The sequence below is a fragment of the Pelodiscus sinensis genome, chromosome 1 (genome assembly GCF_049634645.1).
Source record: "Pelodiscus sinensis isolate JC-2024 chromosome 1, ASM4963464v1, whole genome shotgun sequence".
Classification (NCBI taxonomy): Eukaryota; Metazoa; Chordata; order Testudines; family Trionychidae; genus Pelodiscus; species Pelodiscus sinensis.
In genome coordinates, this window is record NC_134711.1 from 136,653,256 (window position 1) to 136,672,834 (window position 19,579).

At 47.3% G+C, this 19,579-nt stretch overlaps 1 protein-coding gene across 7 annotated transcripts in view; it reads left to right on the plus strand.

Moving 5' to 3' along the window:
* EPHB6 (EPH receptor B6) overlaps positions 1 to 19,579 on the plus strand; it is a 146,804-nt gene that overhangs the window by 46,353 nt on the left and 80,872 nt on the right. For 6 of the 7 annotated variants that reach the window (XM_006111844.4, XM_014575691.3, XM_006111846.4 and 3 more), the window contains 2 exons: positions 15,625 to 15,689; positions 16,434 to 17,130. The exons of the other annotated variant lie outside the window; for it this stretch is intronic. In XM_006111844.4, coding sequence (XP_006111906.2) covers positions 15,625 to 15,689; positions 16,434 to 17,130 — 762 coding nt within the window. The remainder of the gene's footprint in view (positions 1 to 15,624; positions 15,690 to 16,433; positions 17,131 to 19,579) is intronic. 7 annotated transcript variants of the gene reach the window in all.

Below are 19,579 nucleotides of genomic sequence, written 5' to 3' on the forward strand. Positions count from 1 at the left end.
GCGGCTTGCTTTTTCGGAAGTACTAGTTGTAGTCTAGATGCTCTTTTTCAAAAGAGGCTTTTCTGAAAGTATCTTTTTTTGAAAGAGGCTTGCAGTCTAGATGTAGCCTAAGAGTACCTCACAGCAACTAGACACAGGTGTCTTATTTTACTATATTTTCTTCCACACATATGGACTGCTTAAAATATATGTATATATGTGTGTGTGTGTGTGTTTTGTTTGTACTGGTAGTGCACAGCTGCACACTACCTCAGTGTTGGTGTTGAACATAACAAATTTCAACCCGCCCAAGGATAGAAAATGTTAGCGGGAACATTGCTTAAGACCCACCCTTTTCTCCCTTTCACTCTCATGAGTATTGCTTCTGAGTTCTTTATGTGGTCGTCCGGTGCCTCTACCCATGGGGGGCCCTGATGTCATTGGATGTCACCAGTGTGGTGTCCCAATCTGTTGAATGTTGATAACTGTTTAGCTTTGTATATGTGTGATCCTTCTATGTGCTGCTCTGACTTGGTAGAGATAGCTCGCACAGCAGACCCTGGGGAATCCCCCTACCTGACTATAATATCAGATAAGGGATGAAGGTGCCTTGCCAGTTTTTTTGCCAAACGAAGCACAGTAATTGCATCCTGGCTCAACGATTATAACTTCACTAAGAATGTATGTCCCCTCACAATGGACAAGCTCAGACCGTGGTGGGACTTTCCACTGCTCCCTAAGCCAGACAATGACAGCCCCTTTGAGATACATCTTTATGCACAGATAGCAACAAGTTATACATCACTCCTGACATATCAGGGTGCCACTTTCTGATGTATCTGTGTGCCATCCATTGCCTTCTATATGATAGTTTGATCAAAACATCCCTATCCATCATGCTCTCACTCTGATCTTATCCTTTGGATGGCTCAGAGTGTTCTTGTTATCTATGGGAAGTGTGATGGTATCAGGGTGTTCTGGTATTATTCATAAATGTGCTTACATGACTTGTAGCTAGTACCTCTGTCAAAGCTGTTCCCTCCCTGTGCAGAAGGTGAGGGCCCACAAAAGGCCTTAAAACTACCTTGCCTCTATAGGCTTCTGCTTAAAAAACTCCCCAAATGTCACAGATTCTCTGGCCTTGGGAGATAGGCTGCCACCGTCAAGTGAAACCCCCCTTCTTCTTGGACCCAGCTAAATGTTAAAGAGAAACTAAGAAAGAACAGATTAAAACACAGAGAAATTGTAACCCTGTGATCTAGCTTAAAATACATGGGGGGGGGGCACATCAACTTAGTACAAAGAAGTTTAAATAAACAACAAAACAAAGAAAATAACATGATCATGACTAAATAGATATTTCCCTATCTTCTTACAATCCATGCTTCAAAGTCCAGTCCATTTCCATGCCCAGTATTCTTTGTAGGCATGGTAGTTCTGCCTGGTTTAATTCATCTCATTACCCTAACTCCTGGCTTAAAACTCCACAGAGAAAATGAGCAGGCAGATACATCTTCCAATTCAAATTAGTGATGTGAATGACTAGTTCACTATCCAATAAGCAAATGCTTATTGGTTAGTCGGGATAGTTGACACGCTAGTGGACTAGTTGCCTCCCCTCCCCCCTTCTGCCTCTATCAGAAAGAGGCAGCAAGGAAGGGCAGGAAGAGGAGTGTGTGCTTCAAAGCGGCAGCACCAAGTGGAGCTTGGGGCCAGACCCTAGGCTCCACGCAGTGCTGCTGCTTTGAAACGCCGCATGGAGCCCGGGGTCTGCCACTTTGAAACACCATGTGCAGCCCGGGCTCCATGCAGCGCTACCGCTTTGAAATGCTGCAGGGAGCACAGGGCCACCTAGGCTCCCCACAGTGCTTTTGCCATTGAAACGTAGCAACCAAGGGCAGTTGCTACACTTCAAAGGCAGAGGCACCCTTATCGGCTTGTTGATGCAAATTGCATTGACTATTCGATTAGCACATTAATCTAAATTTAACATCCCTAATTCAAATGTCAACACCTTTTCCCATTGGCTATCCTGGATCCCTGCCAATATCTCCTAGCTCCCTGAGTTTAACCCTTTGGTCACCTAATGCTGGCCAGAACTCCTCCTATCCATCACAACCTTATCATATCAGCCCTGTTACTGCCAGTTTCTGTGAGTAGGGCCTGCCTCTTGCTCACAATCTGACTTTGCTTTATATTAACAAGTTTTGACCATTACTTTAGCCCAGGCCTTAGGTCTCACACCAGGCCTCTGAAATAGAGCCATATGTTTCAGGCTTTCTTCCTACTACATTCCCCCCCTTTTTTCTCTTTATGGGGTGGATGCTTACCTATCATCCTAAAAATGCATAATGCATGAACTGAAGATGACTCAGTGGGTTAAACATTTTTACGTGGCCACCTTACTTTCCCATCCACACATTCATGCCCCATCTGTCTCTTGGTCTGCATATTTCCTCGTATGACCGATAGACAGTTGGGAATGTTAGGGTCAGGACCACAACTGAGGAATGTAGTTTTATGATTGAACCTTGGTAGCACTTCCAAATCTCTCTCTCTATACAAAAAAATTCCTGTGGGATGACAGAGTGATGTCATGCATTACTCTGCATCCTGCAGCCTCTCCCTCCATCCTTAGCCACAGGATCTCCCCCCTCCCCAGTGCTCTGGGGAGCTGTGAGTCATACAGCCTTCCGCTTTGCCCCTCCCCCGTGCTCTGCCAAGCCCAACCCATTGGTGGCTGGGGGGAGGGGCAGAGAGCCGGGGCTGCCATGGCCTGGGGTAGGAGGGGAAGGGTATAGATGGTACTGGGTCCTACCATGAGGGCAGGGGACTGGACTCGATGACCTTTTGAGGTCCCTTCCAGTTCTAGTGTTCTATGATTCTAGTGTGTTGACTAACCAATAAACATTTGGTTATCGGATAGTCAACTAGTTGACTAATAGTTCACATCCCTAGTTCGGAATCCACCTTCAGTTGGTTGAAGGCTACTGTCAAATCTCCCCTCACTCTTCTATTCAATAGATTAAATAAACTCAAATCCCTCATCCTATCCTCATATGCCATGTGTTCCAGTCTCCTAATCATTTTCATTGCCTTCCACTGGACTTTCTCCAATGCGTCCACATCCTTTCTGTAATGGGGGGCTCAGAATTGGATGCAGTACTCCAGATGTGGCCTCACCAGTGTTGAATAAAGGGGAATAATCACTTCCCTAGATCTGCAGCCAGTGCTCCTGCTAATGCATCCCAATATGCTCACCCAGTGCTGCTGCAGCCACTGCCGGCTGCGGAGGTGGCATTACCCCAGCTAGACGGCCCTCCTCCGTACTCCGGTCAGCAGAGGAAGGTTGGGGCTGATGCCCAGAACTCCCAGAAATGAAGCCCCACCTCTGGCTTTGCTCCTGGAGCGGGGAGAATTCAGCCCCAGACTTCCCTTGGTGGTCAGAGCACAGGGGAGGGAGGCTGGGTCACTGGGCTCCTCCTGCCTTCCCCGCCCCCCAGCAGCTGGAGCATGGGGGAGGGAGGCTGGGGCCGCTGTGCCCCATCCTTGCTCAGCCAGAATTGAGACCATCGGGGATCATGTGCGGGTGTGCGTTCACACCTTTAACACCCCCCTCTGCACGGGCCTGTAAATGCGTGTAATTGTTTACTACCCAGTGCTGTCCATTTATGTAGTAGGTTACCCTGACTGGATAAGCTGGTTGTCGGTTACCCTGACTGGATAAGTAGGTTACCCTGCAGGATAAGCTTTGCTGGGCAGGAAACAGTAATGTCTAGCTTCTGTTTCATTGATTGCAGTGCATTGTAATACACTAGTAATTGGCTTAGATCCAGTTGCTGTCTTCCCGATAACCTACTGAATGGACAGTAACCAATTTATCAAGTATTGCTATGTTGGTATTTTTTATTGTACCCAGATATTTAACAAGATTATTTGGAATAACGTGTGCCTCCATTAGGATGCAGTATCGCTGACCCAAATTATGACTGGTACTATAGGGGATATGTTTACTTTACAGGCAGTCCCCGGGTTACGTACAAGATAGGGATTGTAGGTTTGTTCTTAAGTTGAATTTGTATGTAAGTCGGAACTGGTGCATATTGTAGGGGAAACTCTAGCCAAACATTTCTCCAGAGCTCAGTTTTATTCTCCCACACCTCACTTCCCTCAGTCCTTTATTCTCAAGCTGAGGTGTCTGCTGAGAAAAGCCGCTCCGCGTCTCCCTGGTCTGCTGCTGGGGGGGGGGGCGCTAGCTTCTTGTCTCCGTGATCTGCTGGCGGGAAGCAGCTACTACGGGGTTGCCTCACCCCGTTTGTAAGTAGGGATCCGATGTAAGTCGGATCCATGTAACCTGGGGACTGCCTGTATTTGTAGTTACTGTGTAACTTAATTTCTTTACCAGTTTTTTTTCTTGTCTTCATGTTGCTTGCTGCCATTCATTTATAAATTTTTATCTGTGTGTTGGTTAACTAGATTAGCACATAGTAAACTAGTAAATAGTGCACATAGTAAATGGTGCACCACAATAATACAATACAGTATACAGTGATACAAGTAATAATACAGTTGGTTTTACACAGTAGCCAAGTGTAAATTAATTGACAATGATTTCTAGTTAATTGCCAACTTAATTATACAGACATGGTAGTCTCAGGTGTATTTGACCAGTCTCTTATTTATAAAGCACTTCATTTTTCTTTTTTGATACTTGGAAGGTTCCATCACTGTATACCAAGATTTTCCTGGTGTTTTTGGGCTGTGATATCTTCTGGGGTCTCTGGTCTGTAGCATGCAATCTTAAACAGCTTAAGTTAGTTAACATAATACAGTTTTTTGTTTATTTTTACATTTTTTGTTTTTAGTAACCCAAGTTTAATACATAGATTACCTATTGCAATTATTGTATAGACATTCATTTTCACTTGAGGTGCATTACTGATATTTTATATAAAAGTAAAACTTACCTGCGAGAATAGGAACTCACAATCTTGTATGAGAAGGTGTATGATTTAAATCAGCAAGCAGGAAATTTTGATTTACATAATCTATTTTAGTCTGGCTTTGGATTTGTACTTTTTAGCTATTTCCTCCTCCTCTCCACTCCCCAAAAAGTGATTCTCATTCGTCAACTATTAAAATATGTTTATTTGCAACTAAAACCCTTTACACTCACAAAATTTGGTATTCACTATACCAGTGGGTTCACTATTTAGTACATCTTTATTTAACAGTTATATAGCTTTACACATTCAGTAATATTTACATTTTCATAATATATTAGAAAATGACATCCTTTCATATCTTGCTTCAATTTATAGATGTCCTGAAGAAAAAATTAAGCTGTCCTGATTTTTCAACTCCTGTTTGGTTTCTCAACTTTAAATTAAACTGTCATTTGAACTGAACTAGTTGGAACTTAAATGAGGAAAATATTCTCTATGCATCTGTAAAAGAGGCTACTACTGTCAAAAGGCAGTTTATCACTTCAAAAAACTTTGATGCTTAGCCAGCAACTACCACTTATTAATAGATCAGCATTTAGAATTTCAAACCTATAAAATATCTGCTTAATTACCTTTACTGCTAGGAATTAGCTAAATATATATTTAAATCTGTCCTAGTAACTTTTACATCAGCAACATCAGTAGAATATGGGTATAGAGATTCTCATTCATTAGAGGAAAAATAAAAGCATTTTAAGGAAGGCATCTCCAACAAAAAATTGAAACTCACTAGTTTCAGTTGATCTTCTTTGATCTCCCCCCTTATATCATCTTATATTCTCTCCTGTAATAGGCATATTTATTGCCCTATACTTTGCCTTATCTTGGGACTGTAGACTGTAAATAATACATTTTTAATAAGAATACAGACTGCTGTTATATTTGATAGTGAATTTAAACGTAAATTATTATTGATGGGTACATTTTTTGACTGTGTTCAGAACGTAGTAGTTGCCACACTGGATCAGACCATGGTCCATTTTGCCCATAATCCTGTCTTGGCGATAGTCTGTATCAGAGCTTCAGAGATTGTGTAAGGCAATTATGGAGTGATTCGTCCCATCTTCCATGCCTAGCATGGCACTCAGACTATGTCTACACTACAGCGCTATTTCGAATTAGCTCATTCGAAATAATGCATCTAGACACACAAGCTAATTCGAAATAGCGTTTTGCTATTTCGAAATAGCGCGTCCACACTGATTGGACGCTGAATTGCATTTAAGGGCAGCTGAAACCAGTTCCAGCAAGGCATCGGGTCAGTAGTTGTTTTGTGTGGCTGCTGTCTGAGGCTATCTGAGGCTCGTGCTCAAAGGGACCCCTCTGGACAGCCGGTTCTCAGCTTTCCCACTTGCTTGCCTACCTCACTGAGGGATAGCAAAGTGTTTTCCTCTCCGGCTGCTTTGGTCGCTCTCATTTGGGACACCGCAGTACTTGGCACCATGGAGCCAGAGCTGCCCCTGGGCACTCTGGTGCTCATGTTGAACGTCTTGCTGCAAGCCTGGCAGCAATTGCTGGAGGCTGCCTGGCACCTTCTGCTGCAGACCGGCCCTCCGCCGGACTCCTCTGGTTGAGTGGCGCCTGGATGCCAGCGTGCCCTGCTGCATCTAGCGTCTGGACACCAGCAGCGACTGGTGGGACCGCATCGTCCTGGAGCACTGGGGAGACCAACAGCAGATCCAGAACTTCAGGATAAAGAAGGACACCTTCCTTGAGCTCTGCGAGTGGCTCGCCCCTGCTCTGCGGCGACGGGACACACACATGAGGCCCGCCATTCCCCTCCACAAGCGGGTGGCCATCGCCCTCTGGAAGCTCTCCACGCCGGATAGCTACCAATCCGTGGGGAACCAATTTGGCATGGGGAGATCCACCATCGGAGCGGTTCTCATGCAGGTACGGCACTCACCGGCCACTGGGCCAGGACAGGGGGCTGCAAGGAGGACATGGGCTGCCCTAGGGAAAATGGGGGGGAGGTGGTGTAAGTTCCCTTCCCCGGAGGGTTCGGTCTGTCCTGGCTATGCTACAGACTGCCCGTGGTGGCCAGGATTGCAGCAGGGGTTGCTCCTGGGAGTGGGGTGCCGGGCAGTGGCGGGGAACAAATACTCCCAGCCACCCGGGCACTCCAGTGACCCTCGGTTTTGTGTGTCTCTCTGCAGCTGGTCAAAGCCATCAACAGGGTGTTGGCTCTGCAGAGTTGTCCACCTCACCGACCTGGACGTGGTCATCCAGGGGTTCAGCGTCCTGGGCTTCCCCAACTGCGGCGGGGGCAATCGATGGGACACACATCCCCATTCATGCCCCGGACTACCAGGCCTCCCTCTACCTCAACAGGAAGGGGTACTTCTCTGTGATCCTGTAGGCTGTGTCTGACCACTGGGGCCAGTTCATGGGCATCAATGTGGGCTGGTCCGGCAAGGCACATGACGTGCGGGTGTACCACAACTCCTCTCTGTACCAGAGGCTGCACGCCAGGATTTTCTTCTCCGACCGCCACATCAGGGTCAGGGATGTGGACGTGCCAGTGTGCCTACTGGGGGATGTGGCCTACCCCCTACAGCCCTGGCTGATGAACCCCTACATGGGACACTTCAACCCCTCCCAGGAGGCCTTCAATGCCAGGCTCAGCAGGGCCCGCATCGTGGGCGATGCTTCCTACCTCCCTCTCCATCTCTTTCTTTCTTTTCTCCCCCTCCTGCCTCTCTCTCCCCTCTGTCTTTCCCCGCCCCCCTTCCCCTTCCCTCCCGCCGTGGCACTTGGCTGAGTGCTGCCGGCTCAGCCGGGCTGCCGCAAGGGAGGAGGGCGGGGCAGTGACCTACACGGCCTGGGGGAGGGGCTGCCTACGTTACCACTCCCCCTTCCCCTCTCCCACAGTGGCCCAGCTGAGTGGCTCACCACTCAGTGCCACGGTGGGAGGAGGAAGGGGGGGCGGTGACATACATGGCCCCACCCCCTGGCCGTGTACGTCAGTGCCCTGCCCCCCTTCCCGTCCCACTGGGGCTCAGCTGAGTGGCGCAGTGCCAGCGCCACTCAGCTGGGCCGCGGCAGGGGAGTAAGCAGCGGCAAGCAGCTGTTTGGGGTCCGCGCTCCCCATACATGGGGAGTGAGGACCCCAAATGGCTGCTTGCCGCCCAGGGAGCAGCTGAGAGGCACTCCCGCCGGGGCTAGGGTTGCCAGGTGTCCGGTTTTCTACTGGACAGTCCGGTATTTGCAATGTCCGGTACTTTGTGAATTTCCAGCTGGGCGCCGGAGGGAAGCCTGGCGAGGAAGGGGGAGCGACTGGGAGGCAGAGCGCAATTGGCTTTGGGAGCCTTGTGGTCACGTGCAAAAGCTGGGTGGGGCGAGGGCCGGGATTCCCAGTCACCCCCCAACCCGGCTTTTGCACGGGACCAGAGACTCCCAGCACCAGTCGTGGCCCACCTCCCAGCTGGGAGCCTCTGGTTGCAAGCAGAAGCCTGGCGGGGGGAGTTGCTCCCAGCCCCACCCCCGCCCGGCTTCTGCTGGCAAGTAAAGGGAGCACCTGCCGGGGGCGTGGCCAGAGGGACTCTGGCTGTGGCCAGTGGCTGCACCCCCTCCCTCACCAGGTCTGCTTCCCGCCCCCCCTTTCTCTGTCCCCCCCCTCCTGTCCAGCCCCATGGCCCCTGATCCTCCCTCCAGCTCTGCTTCCCGCTCCCTCTTCCTGTCAGCCAGCCCCACGGCCCCCGGACAACCCCTTCCCCGCCAGCGCTGCTTCTTGCCCCTCTTCTTCCGGGCCCCCCCATCCTCCCCTCCAGCCCCACAGCCCCCAATTCCTCCCCAGCTCTGCTTCCCGTCCCCCTTCCGGCCAGCCCCGCCCCCCTTCCCCTCCCTCCATGGCACCCTGCTCCCTTCCCCTCCCTCCATGGCGCCCTGCTCCCTTCCCCTCCCTCCATGGCATACTCAGCTGGGCCCCGGCGGGGGAGCAAGCAGCGGCAAGCGGCCGTTTGGGGAGTGCAGACCCCAAACGGCTGCTTGCCACCCGGGGCCCAGGTGAGCGGCGCTCCCGCCGGGGCCCAGCAAGCAGCCGTTTGGGGTCCGCACTTCCCAAACATGGGGAGCGAGGACCCCAAACAGCCACTTGCCACTGCTTGCTCCCCCACCGGGGCCCAACTGAGCAGCGCTGCATGTCATGGAGGGAGGGGAAGGGGGGCGGGGTGCTGACGTACACGGCCAGGGGGCGTGGCTGTGCACATCAGCGTTACAGACGCACAGACAATGGGCTACTATATATATGATATGATTCAGTCACTGCTACCTGGACAGCCAACACACCTGTCATTTGAAGAAGTGGGTTGTGCCCATGAAAGCTCATGTTACCATCAACCTGTTTTGTTAGTCTTTACGGTGCTACTAGACTATTTGTTGTTTTTTAAGTTTTTCTTGTCTTATTTCAATGTTCCACATGATTTTTGAGAACTGGAAGTATTTATAAACTTTTTAAAGCTGAATTATGGTATCTACATATTTTTAACCATCATTTTTCTTATGACAACTTAAATACATAAAACAGAGTTTGTAAAAAATAAAAAGAGAGAGAGAGAGAGAGAGAGAGAGAGAGAGAGATCCAGTACAAGAGAAAGCAATATTTTAACTTTATTATGACAGTTGGAATATAGGTCATCTGAAAAATACAAATTAATTCCCCTGCTATATAAGACGTTGTAAACAAGAAATCATAAAATTGCAGTGTTAATGCTGTTCTATAAACTTATTTCTGCAAGGCAACAGACTGCAAGATCTTACAATAATAAATTACTGCTCAGAAGTATATCAAGGGAACTCAAAATATCCTGTTGAATGTGAATTCCTGCTGAGAGAATTATTAAAATCCCTATCCTGAAGAGATGAGAGTTCAACATTTAAAATGTGTAAGAGCACAATCCTAAAAGCTGATTGGTTTCCAGAAGGCAATGGAAGATTTAGCTACTTAGCAGCTCTCAAAAGATATGATAGATAATGAAGAGAATGAAATTAAAGAGAGCATTTCATAAAGAAACAGTATTAAAAGATGCAACACAGGTATATCTAAGGCTGTAGAAACAGCTCTATGATATGATTATGAGATTGTTTTGCAATGCACAATAGAACAGGCAGTTTTAAGATGGCACATCTTTCATTCTGGTCACTGTGCTGGGTGTGAATGTAGTTTTTTACATTTTGGTTTCCCTGTTTGGCTTGGCATGATTTCATTTGTTTTTAATATGTTGGGTTTGGGTAGGATTGGTGTCTTTGACCAACATTTTGAGGATTGTGTGGATAGAATTATTTATTAACTGGCAGGTTAGGCCTGTTGTTGACTGGGCAAACTCATTTTGCATAGATTATACTTATAGAAAAGTTCAAGAAATTAAATATATGTAATCGAATTTTTACTAATGTGCTTTTACAAAAGGGAAGTAGAAGAACAGTTTTAAATTTGTAGGATTTCAAATTCAAACATGATTCATTGTATTGAATAATTACTATACATGGTACATTTGAATCAGAAACTTGTAAAGCTTCCATTATGCTTTCTGTAACTAATTTAAATTATTTTGTGATTTGTAATGATAACATTTTATTTGCACTAAAATAACAGTTGAATAGGTGACTCTTGTTAACAAATATTTATTCTGAACGCTAATCATAATAGTCAAGACTTTTTTCGGATGAAAAACAAAAGTAATTTCAGTAAAACTCCAGTTGTCCGGCATCCAGTGGTCCGGCACTCCCGATAGTCTGGACCAACTGGAACCTGGAAGTGCTTCGGCCAGCCAGACAATTGGAGCTGCTGGCAGGGAACTGCGTGGTGAGGGGCGAACCCTCCACTGTTTTTCAGGAAGGCGGGGGAAGACTGCAGTAGTTATCGCCGAGCAGGGGGGTGAGGGGTGGCGCTGTGGGACCAATCCAGCAGTACCCAGCTGCTCTGCTCCGCCGCTTGTCTGCCGCTCATCAGTTTCATCCCCTTCCCCAAGTCCGCCACTGCCGCTGCTGAAACTGACGAGCGGCGGACAAGTGGCAGAGCAGAGCAGCTGGGGTGCTGCCTGGTTGGTCCCGCGGCGCCGCCCCTCAGCCCCCTGCTCAGCACCCGGCAGCACCCCAGCCGCTCTGCTCCACCGCTTCCCCAAGTCCGCTGCTAGTCAGTTTCGGTAGCGGACTTGGGGAAGCGGCGGGGCAGAGCAGAGCGGCTGGGGTGCTACCGGGCGCCAAGCAGGGGGGTGAGGGGCGGCACTGCGGGACCAATGCGGCAGCACCCCAGCTGCTCTGCTCCGCCGCTTGTCCGCCACTCGTCAGTTTTGGCAGCGGCGGACTTGGGGAAGCAGCAGAACAGAGCAGCTGGGGTGCTGCTGGGTTGCTCCCGCAGCGCCGCTGCTCACCCCCCTGCTCGGCGATAACTACTGCAGTCTGGGGGGTGAGGAGCATGCTCCCCTCCTGGAAACTGTCGGTGGCGGTGCAGGGCTTCTCCTGCCGTCCTGCAGAACGGCGGAGGGTTTGCCCCTTGCTGCGCTGTTCCCTGCCCACCCCCCGGATGCGGTGCAGGTCTCTGAAGACCCGTCACAGCTCCCCGCCAGAGTACCTCCCGATACTCTGGCATATTTGATAATCCAGCACCACCTAGGTCCCAAAGGTGCCAGATTATCGGAAGTCTACTGTATTTAAACCTTTCACCCAATATATTCCAATGTAAAAGGTAATACATTAAGCTAATTTAAGTGGAAGGTTTGATTATGCAAATTTGGTATCTGTAAGTAATTGTGAAGTATGACTTTATTTTGCACAAACAAATCCACAAAAAAACCCCTGAGCTCTTCAAAATATATAGTAGATTTGGGATTTTGTGGGAGGGCCCTACAGGAAGCCATAATGGGGGAAGGATGAGGTTATTTTGGGGGGAGTGATAGACAGAAAGATTGAGGGGGCAGGGCAGTGAACTCTGTAGAAGGGAGTATGCAAAGAGAAGAGACTTACAAGAGGAAAATATGGGAGGGAATGAGCAACATGAGGTATTGAGAGGAAATAAGGTTAATCTAGCAGCTTTTTTACTTTCACACAAATAAATCAACTAAATCCACTTTACATGCCCCTCTACACAATGGGGGAATCAGGGACCTTAATAGGAACTTCCATCCCCACCCCCTCCCATCTGGGAGATGTAGGAAGCTATGTGGTGAGGGGGTGAGACAGACTGACGAGCAAGATGGATCAAATCTTAGGTTACAAGGTTTAAGATTGCTTAACAGATCAAGGAGGGATTTTAACCCCGTGTATAATGTTGCTTAGTTGACTGGAAGCTGTATGAGGAACTTTTGTCTTTTGCTAAAATATTCTGTGTTGACCCCTGCCACAGAGGGGGTACAAGGCTAAAGGTATATCTATACCTCAACATTATTGTAAAATAACTAGCTTTATTTTGAAATAACTTAGCCCATGTCTACACAGTAGGCAATTATTTTGAAATAGTGTCAAAATACTGTCAAGCTGGAGGACTATTTACTCTGATTCCTCTAACTGTCATTGTATGAGGAGTAAGGGAAGTCAGAGGAAGAGTGCTCTACTTCAAAATAAGTGCTGGAGGTATAGCGTGTTGTCCAGAGCAACCCTAAGAAAATTCAGACGTTTGTCAATAAATGCCTTAGACACATTCTCCAGCTAAAGTGGTACAATAGAATGCCAAATGAAACCTTGTCGACCAAAACAAATCAGAAACCAATGAAGGTCCAGATTAAGAAGAGAAAACGGTGATGGGCAGGTCACATCCTGCGTAAGGACTGTGAGGAACATATCATGGGACAAGCGTTAGAATGGAATCCAAAGGGAAAGAGGAAAAAGGGACGTCCCAAACCAACAAGGTGACAAAGCTGCCTGGATGAAGTAAAAGCAGCTGGCTTAACGTGGGATCAAATGAAGACTATCGTAAGAATTGTGGAGGCCCTATTCTCCATTAGGAGCCCAAAGGACTAATAGATAGATAGACACTCCCAATTTCAAAATAAGCTATTTTGAAATAAGCTACACAATTGATGTAGCTCTTGCATAGCTTATTTCAAGTTAAGCCCTGCTGTGTAAACACACCCTAAAAGGATCAAGTGATGTGATCTGGCAGGGATACTGCACTAGTTAGGATATTTCACTAGACAGTTGTTAGTCTGATTTAATACGGTAGAAGGCTGGATTCCTAGCAGGATCTACTTTCTTGCAGTGCTGGGATACTGGACTAAACAGAGCAGTAGAGTGTGATCTGTTTTGGTGGAAGGCAGGACTCTGGATGAAGTAGGTCACAGGTCTAAGTGTGGCAGGGTCACAGGCGTAGCAGGACCACTGGACATCCAGCCATTGAGAAGGAGGAGAAGAAACAGTGCTGTGTTTGTACAAGTCCAGCACTCTTGCTGCATACCTTTGAATCCATCAGAATTATGGTATTGGAGGGCCTTGTTCTCCACATGTGCTGTGCATGTGCATTCTTGTCTGTTTCTAATGCATCTTGGCTTTTTAAAATATTCACCATTGGAGGGAGAGCCATGTCAGCTCCAGGCAGCATGTTATCTGTTAGTCCATGAAATATTCATGTGCTCGATAAAGATTACCTGGGTAGCTGGAGAGATGCCATCTGGGGAATATACTGCCTGCCAGCAGCCCAGAGCTAAGGCAGCTGAACAAGAGATTTCCTTCCTTCCTTCCTTCCTTCCTTCCTTCCTTCCTTCCTTCCTTCCTTCCTTCCTTCCTTCCTTCCTTCCTTCCTCTATTTTCAGATTTTCATGCTCTGTATTTGCATAGACTTATGTAGAGAGAATGACTCAAATCTGATTTAGAAAATATTCTTTGTTTAACAAAAATAATCCCATTGGTTATGCTATCAGAATGAAGCCATGTCCCAGAAATGTGCTGATGAAGCAAAGATATATCAAAGTGCAACCCTAGTGCCAGAATGGCACAGACAAGTATGGCATCACATGGTGCATAGCTACAGCATCCCAGAGGTGGCTTGGGGAAGGATTATGCCTCTTGGAGGAGGGATGAGGTCCTGCTACCTCCTTACCTTCTTTGGTGTGGTGTGCATCCTTATGAACACACAAAAGGAGTAAATCCCTGTGTCCCCTGGAGCATGGGTACTGCTGTTGTGCCCTCCTTGGGCTCCCCCCCTCCCACCATAAAGGCTTGGAATGATCTCATCTTTAAAATTATTTCATTATGTTTTTTAAATGGTATTTTCTAATTTTTATAGACAAGAAAATGAAAGAATCAGTAAGAAACAAGCAAATCAAGTTTTAAATTCCAGGACTTCAGAGTATTGTTGACTTGCAAAAAATATATGTATACATTTGATACACTGACCTTCAACCCCCAACCTTTTGTATTGGTCTCAGAAAAAAGGTACATTGGTGGGCCATTGTTTTTGTGTGTACCTTGTGCTGCTGCAGTCATTGCTACACTGCTTTGGGTCTAAACAGAGGACATTAATTTCCAAAGGCAATGAAGCCTGGCATCTTCCACCAATATTAAAATTATTTAGGAAAATGTAAAATGGTTGCTTGGATTAGGGGTGTGAAAGGTTAATTGGTAAGCCTGGGTATGTCTACACTACCACCCTAGTTCGAACTAGGGTGGTTAATGTAGGCAACTGGAGTTGCAAATGAAGCCCGGGATTTGAATTTCCCGGGCTTCATTTGCATGTTGCCGGGCGCCGCCATTCTTAAATGTCCGCTAGTTCGGACTCTGTGCCCGCGGCTACATGCGGCACGAACTAGGTAGTTGGGATTAGGCTTCCTATTCCGAACTACCGTTACTCCTCGTAGAACGAGGTGTACCGGTAGTTCGGAATAGGAAGCCTAATCCGAACTACCTAGTTCGTGCCGTGTATAGCCGCGCGGCACGGAGTCCGAACTAGCGGACATTTAAAAATGGCGGCGCCCGGCAATATGCAAATGAAGCCCGGGAAATTCAAATCCCGGGCTTCATTTGCAACTCCGGTTGCCTACATTAACCACCCTAGTTTGAACTAGGGTGGTAGTGTAGACATACCCCCTTACCCTTAATGGAGGAGGCTTACTGGTTAGATTGGTGAGGGCTGGATTGGTGGAATCTCCTGCGGGGCCCACTGTGGTGGGGAGATGCTCCAGCCTGGCTGGAACAGTCCCTGCTCACTGTGGGGAGGCTCACTGTCCCTGGCTGTAGCGGCTCCCTCCCCCACATGTAATCGATTAACATAAAGTTTAGGCAGTCAACTAATTAAACAGGACTTTACATCCCTAGCTTGAGTAAGGCTTGATCCTTGGAGGTTCTGAGTATACTGGACTCCTAGGGAAATCAATAGGTCGTTAGAGACTTGACCAGAATCATTCAACAGTACTGGCAGAGCTGGGGCTAAAACACAAGGTTTCCATCTGGTGCTTTACCTGCTGGAACAAGCTGAATTCCCTAGTTCCCTAATTCACCGAGTCACTGATTTGCAAACCTTTCCCTAGATCATAGGGAAAGCTGGGATCAGAATTCTGACTTCTGGATGAGGCCAGTCATTATCTCAGAACACAGATTTCTCTGCAAGTGAGGTGCATGGGACTGAGATTCAGGAAGGAGTCTTGTAGGGAACATATTGAGCTGGAGTAGCTGGTGTTTGGAAAAGCACAAAGGATTTTTTTTTTAACAGAAATACTTCTGGATACAACAGGAGAGACCTCAGAAATTGGTTGGACCACTCAACCTCCTGATGGGGTAAGTGTTCTCTTTCCGTTTCCCTCTTTCCCACCACCTGTAAGGAAGGCTTACAAAGCCAAGCGGAAGTGGGGGTGGAACATTATAGGTTTCTTTTCCAGCTTTCTTGAATATGGAGTATCCGAAGTGGTTTACAGTGAGCTGAGTCAGACACTGGGCCACATAGGCAAAGAGATTAGAAGCTTCTGTCTGAGAGAGGGGAATACTAGGGGTACAATGTTAGATTCATTTTCAACTCTCTGGATGTTTTTCCCCCTTCAGAAGTACTCATGAAATCTTCAGCTTTCTCAGGACAGCACAGTTGAGTCAGAGCCGAGTGTAAGAAGGATGTTCTCCAAAGGATGTTCTGTCTGTTTTGTGCTAACTCTGTCTGTTATGTGTGTCTCCTCTCGGTCTTGAAGCAACTGCTGCACTGCAGCATCCCATTTCCCCCCAGTACTTTCCAGCAAAGCCAGCCTGAGGTACTCCCTGCTCAACATAGGAGTGAACTGAGCTGTGTTTCACATCTCCTCTGCAGGACAGCCCCTCTTAACAGTGCATCACCCTCTGCCCTGAGTTCTGTTGGCATCAGCCCACGTCCCAATATGGGCGCAGCACTGTTTGCCTAAGGGGCAAGTAGCAGGCTCAAATAGAAGCAGCCTGTTGCAAAGGTAGTGAATTCTGGTCCCAGAGATGATTGTATCCCAGTTTTGAAACCCCTCTAACATCTTCTCCACCTCTCTCTCCACTACCAATTCACTACAGTGGGATGAGGTGAGTGTCCTGGATGATAAGAAGCATCTGATCCGAACCTTTGAAGTCTGCAATGTGGCTGAGCCAGGCCAAAATAATTGGCTGCGCACTCACTTCATAGAGCGGCATGGTGCTCACCGAGTTCACGTCCGCCTCCGCTTCTCAGTGCGAGACTGTGCCAGCATGCGAACCGTGGCTTCTTCCTGCAAGGAGACCTTCACTCTCTATTACCATCAGGCAGAAAGTGACATGGCTACGCAGGACCTGCCTGAGTGGCGTGAGGGGCCCTGGACCAAGGTGGACACTATTGCAGCCGACGAAAGCTTCTCTCAGGTAGACAGCACCGGGAAGGTGGTGAAGATGAATGTGAAGGTGCGCAGCTTTGGACCACTCATCCAGCGTGGCTTCTATCTGGCCTTCCAGGACTCAGGGGCCTGTATGTCACTGGTGGCTGTGCAAGTCTTCTTCTACAAGTGCCCAGCTGTGGTGAGGGGGTTTGCCTCCTTCCCTGAGACCTTTGCTGGTGGAGAGAGGACCTCACTGGTGGAGGCTATGGGGACCTGTGTGGCAGATTCAGAGGAGGCAAGTACAGCTGGGTCCTCTGGTGTCAAGCTGCACTGCAATGGGGAAGGCGAGTGGATGGTGGCCATTGGGAGATGCACCTGCAGGCCTGGCTACCAACCTACTAATGATGAAAGAGCCTGCCAAGGTGAGAGACTTTCTTCTTCCCCCACACTGCCTATACCTTTTCCTGTTGGGTCTCTAAGCCACAGTGAGCAGCTGCTGAAAGATGCCAGAATTAGAACCCTGGAGACCACATCCTCCCCTCACTACCCAAGCAGTCATAACAGCAGTGTGTCCTCTTCACAATCAGTGTATCTCAGTCCATGCAGGACCAATGTTCCCTCTAATCTTTTCCATTCATGTGTGGAATAATTTATGTGCACCGAGGCATGTGTGAATGTGCACCACCAGTAAAAAACAAAAAACCTAGCTATGGGTGCTGTGATAATCGGCTTGGCAGCACCTGAATCTCTCCTGAGTGGCTGTACAAGCGCAGAGTTTACAGGGAACATAGTTCATGGCTTTTGTTGAGGCTGCCAGCATATAGTGCCAGTGATGATCATGTTTGGTGAGGAATAGTCAGCTGCCCACTAGGAACTGGACTCAACCCCTACTTCATCCTCAATTCACACAAGACTCAGATTGGGCCTCAGTTTGGGAAGTCCTGAGCATTCACGTCTCACAATGAGTTTGAGATTTCCTGACCTTTAACCCTATGCTGAATCCATTAGATTACACTGCTTCTAGAGTGGTTTATCTAGAGCGTAGATTCCTACTGTGCTCCACACAGCATATAACATCACAACATAGCAGTTTAGAAAAATGCCAGAAATAAGAGTAATGTAATATTCAGTTTCAAATGTGGGATCAATTGTACACAGTGGCTGCATCTAGACTGGCATGATTTTGCGGAAATACTTTTAACAGAAAAGTTTTTCTGTTAAAAGTATTTCTGCAAAAGCGCATCTAGATTGGTACGGATGCTTTTGCGCAAAAGCATCCATGGCCAGTCTAGACGCGATTTTGCGCAAGAAAGCCCCGATCGCCATTTTAGCCATCCGGGGCTTTTTTGCACAAAACAGTTTTTCCCTGTCTACACTGGCCCTCTTGAGCAGGTATTCTTGCGCAAGAAGGCTTTTTCCCGAGCGGGAGCGTGAAAGTATTTGCGCAAGAAGCACTGATTTTGTACATTACAAAGTCAGTGCTCTTGCGCAAATTCAAGCGGCCAGTGTAGACTGCTGGCTAGTTTGCAAAATCTTGCCAGTCTAGACGCACTTAGTGGGAATGTAATCTACCCAAATAAGAAATTGGCCAGGACACAAGGATTAAGGCTCCCGTGGTCAATGCCTATGAAAAATGACATACTGTCTTTAAAGAACCATCACGGTGTACATGCATTATATGAAGTGATTGATGATGCAGTTAAGATGGATGTAGCTTAATTTACAGCCTTATTAAAATAATGTTTGACTATAAGTTGAAAAATTAAAAACAAAATTTCACAGTTGGGAAAATCATAATGCAGGTGGCCAGCAAAGTGAAAAAATTGCTCTGTGCTGTTTATTTGTTTTATGTTGTTTTAAGATGGATTGAAAAGTAGAGGCCTGTTCCTCCTACTTGTTTACCTTAGGATCAGGAGTGCCAAGTCTCATCTTTCTGCTTTTTGCTGGAAGGCTTCCTGGTTGATTCAGGGCTTGTCTAGAACTGAAAAAACTGGCGCTTTTCCCAATGCAATTAATTCAGTCAAGCTAGCTAAACTCTATTCAAATCTCCACTTACAACTAATGTTAAAAAAAGTGTAACACCTTCAACTTGATTAGACCTGCTAATAAGTCTCTGTCTTTGTCTGATGTGCAGGAAAGTCTGGCCTGGCTTCTCTAGTTCCTCTATCCCCCGTTGATTAGTGAGAATTACACTGTCCAGTCTCCAAAGCCTCTCAGTGAGTTGCTCTCATTGGCACCTTTTGCCTTGTGGCAAGCACCTTTCAGGTTTTTGATTCCTCACCTGCACTGAATTTTCATCTAGCAAATCCTCTCCTTTGTCAGGCTTTTGGAGATGTTCTTGTAGATGTATCGATTTCTGACGTGTTCCCAAATCATGCTGCTGAGTGACCTCACACCAGATGCCCACCCAAAACCTTGGTGTCAGCCTCTAGTCAGCTGGCAAGAAGCTAGGAGAAGTAACTCCCAGATAGCATTGCTGTTCAAATGCTGGGTAGAAGTAGAGCAGGTTACCTGGAATAGGGGATTTAAACCTCTTTTCAGTGTATATATACTAGTAGATGACTTCTAGTGCAGGAGAAGGAGTAGGTCCTTAGAAAGCTTCTTGAGGCAGAGGCTTTCTTTTTGTTCTGAGTTTCTATAGTGATTCACCCCAGATTAGAGTACTAAGGGAATAGTGGAAAGCATTACAGGACTGTTAGGACCTCAATTAAGCATCTGCACTGCAAAGCGGATGAGATACCAGAGCTTGGACTCTAATCTAGACCCAGAGCCAGGCCAGCTAGCTTGAGTTTAAAGCATCTCCAAACTAGGGATGTTAAATATCGGTTAATTGAATAGTTGAGTAACCTCATGAATTCTTATCGGTTACTT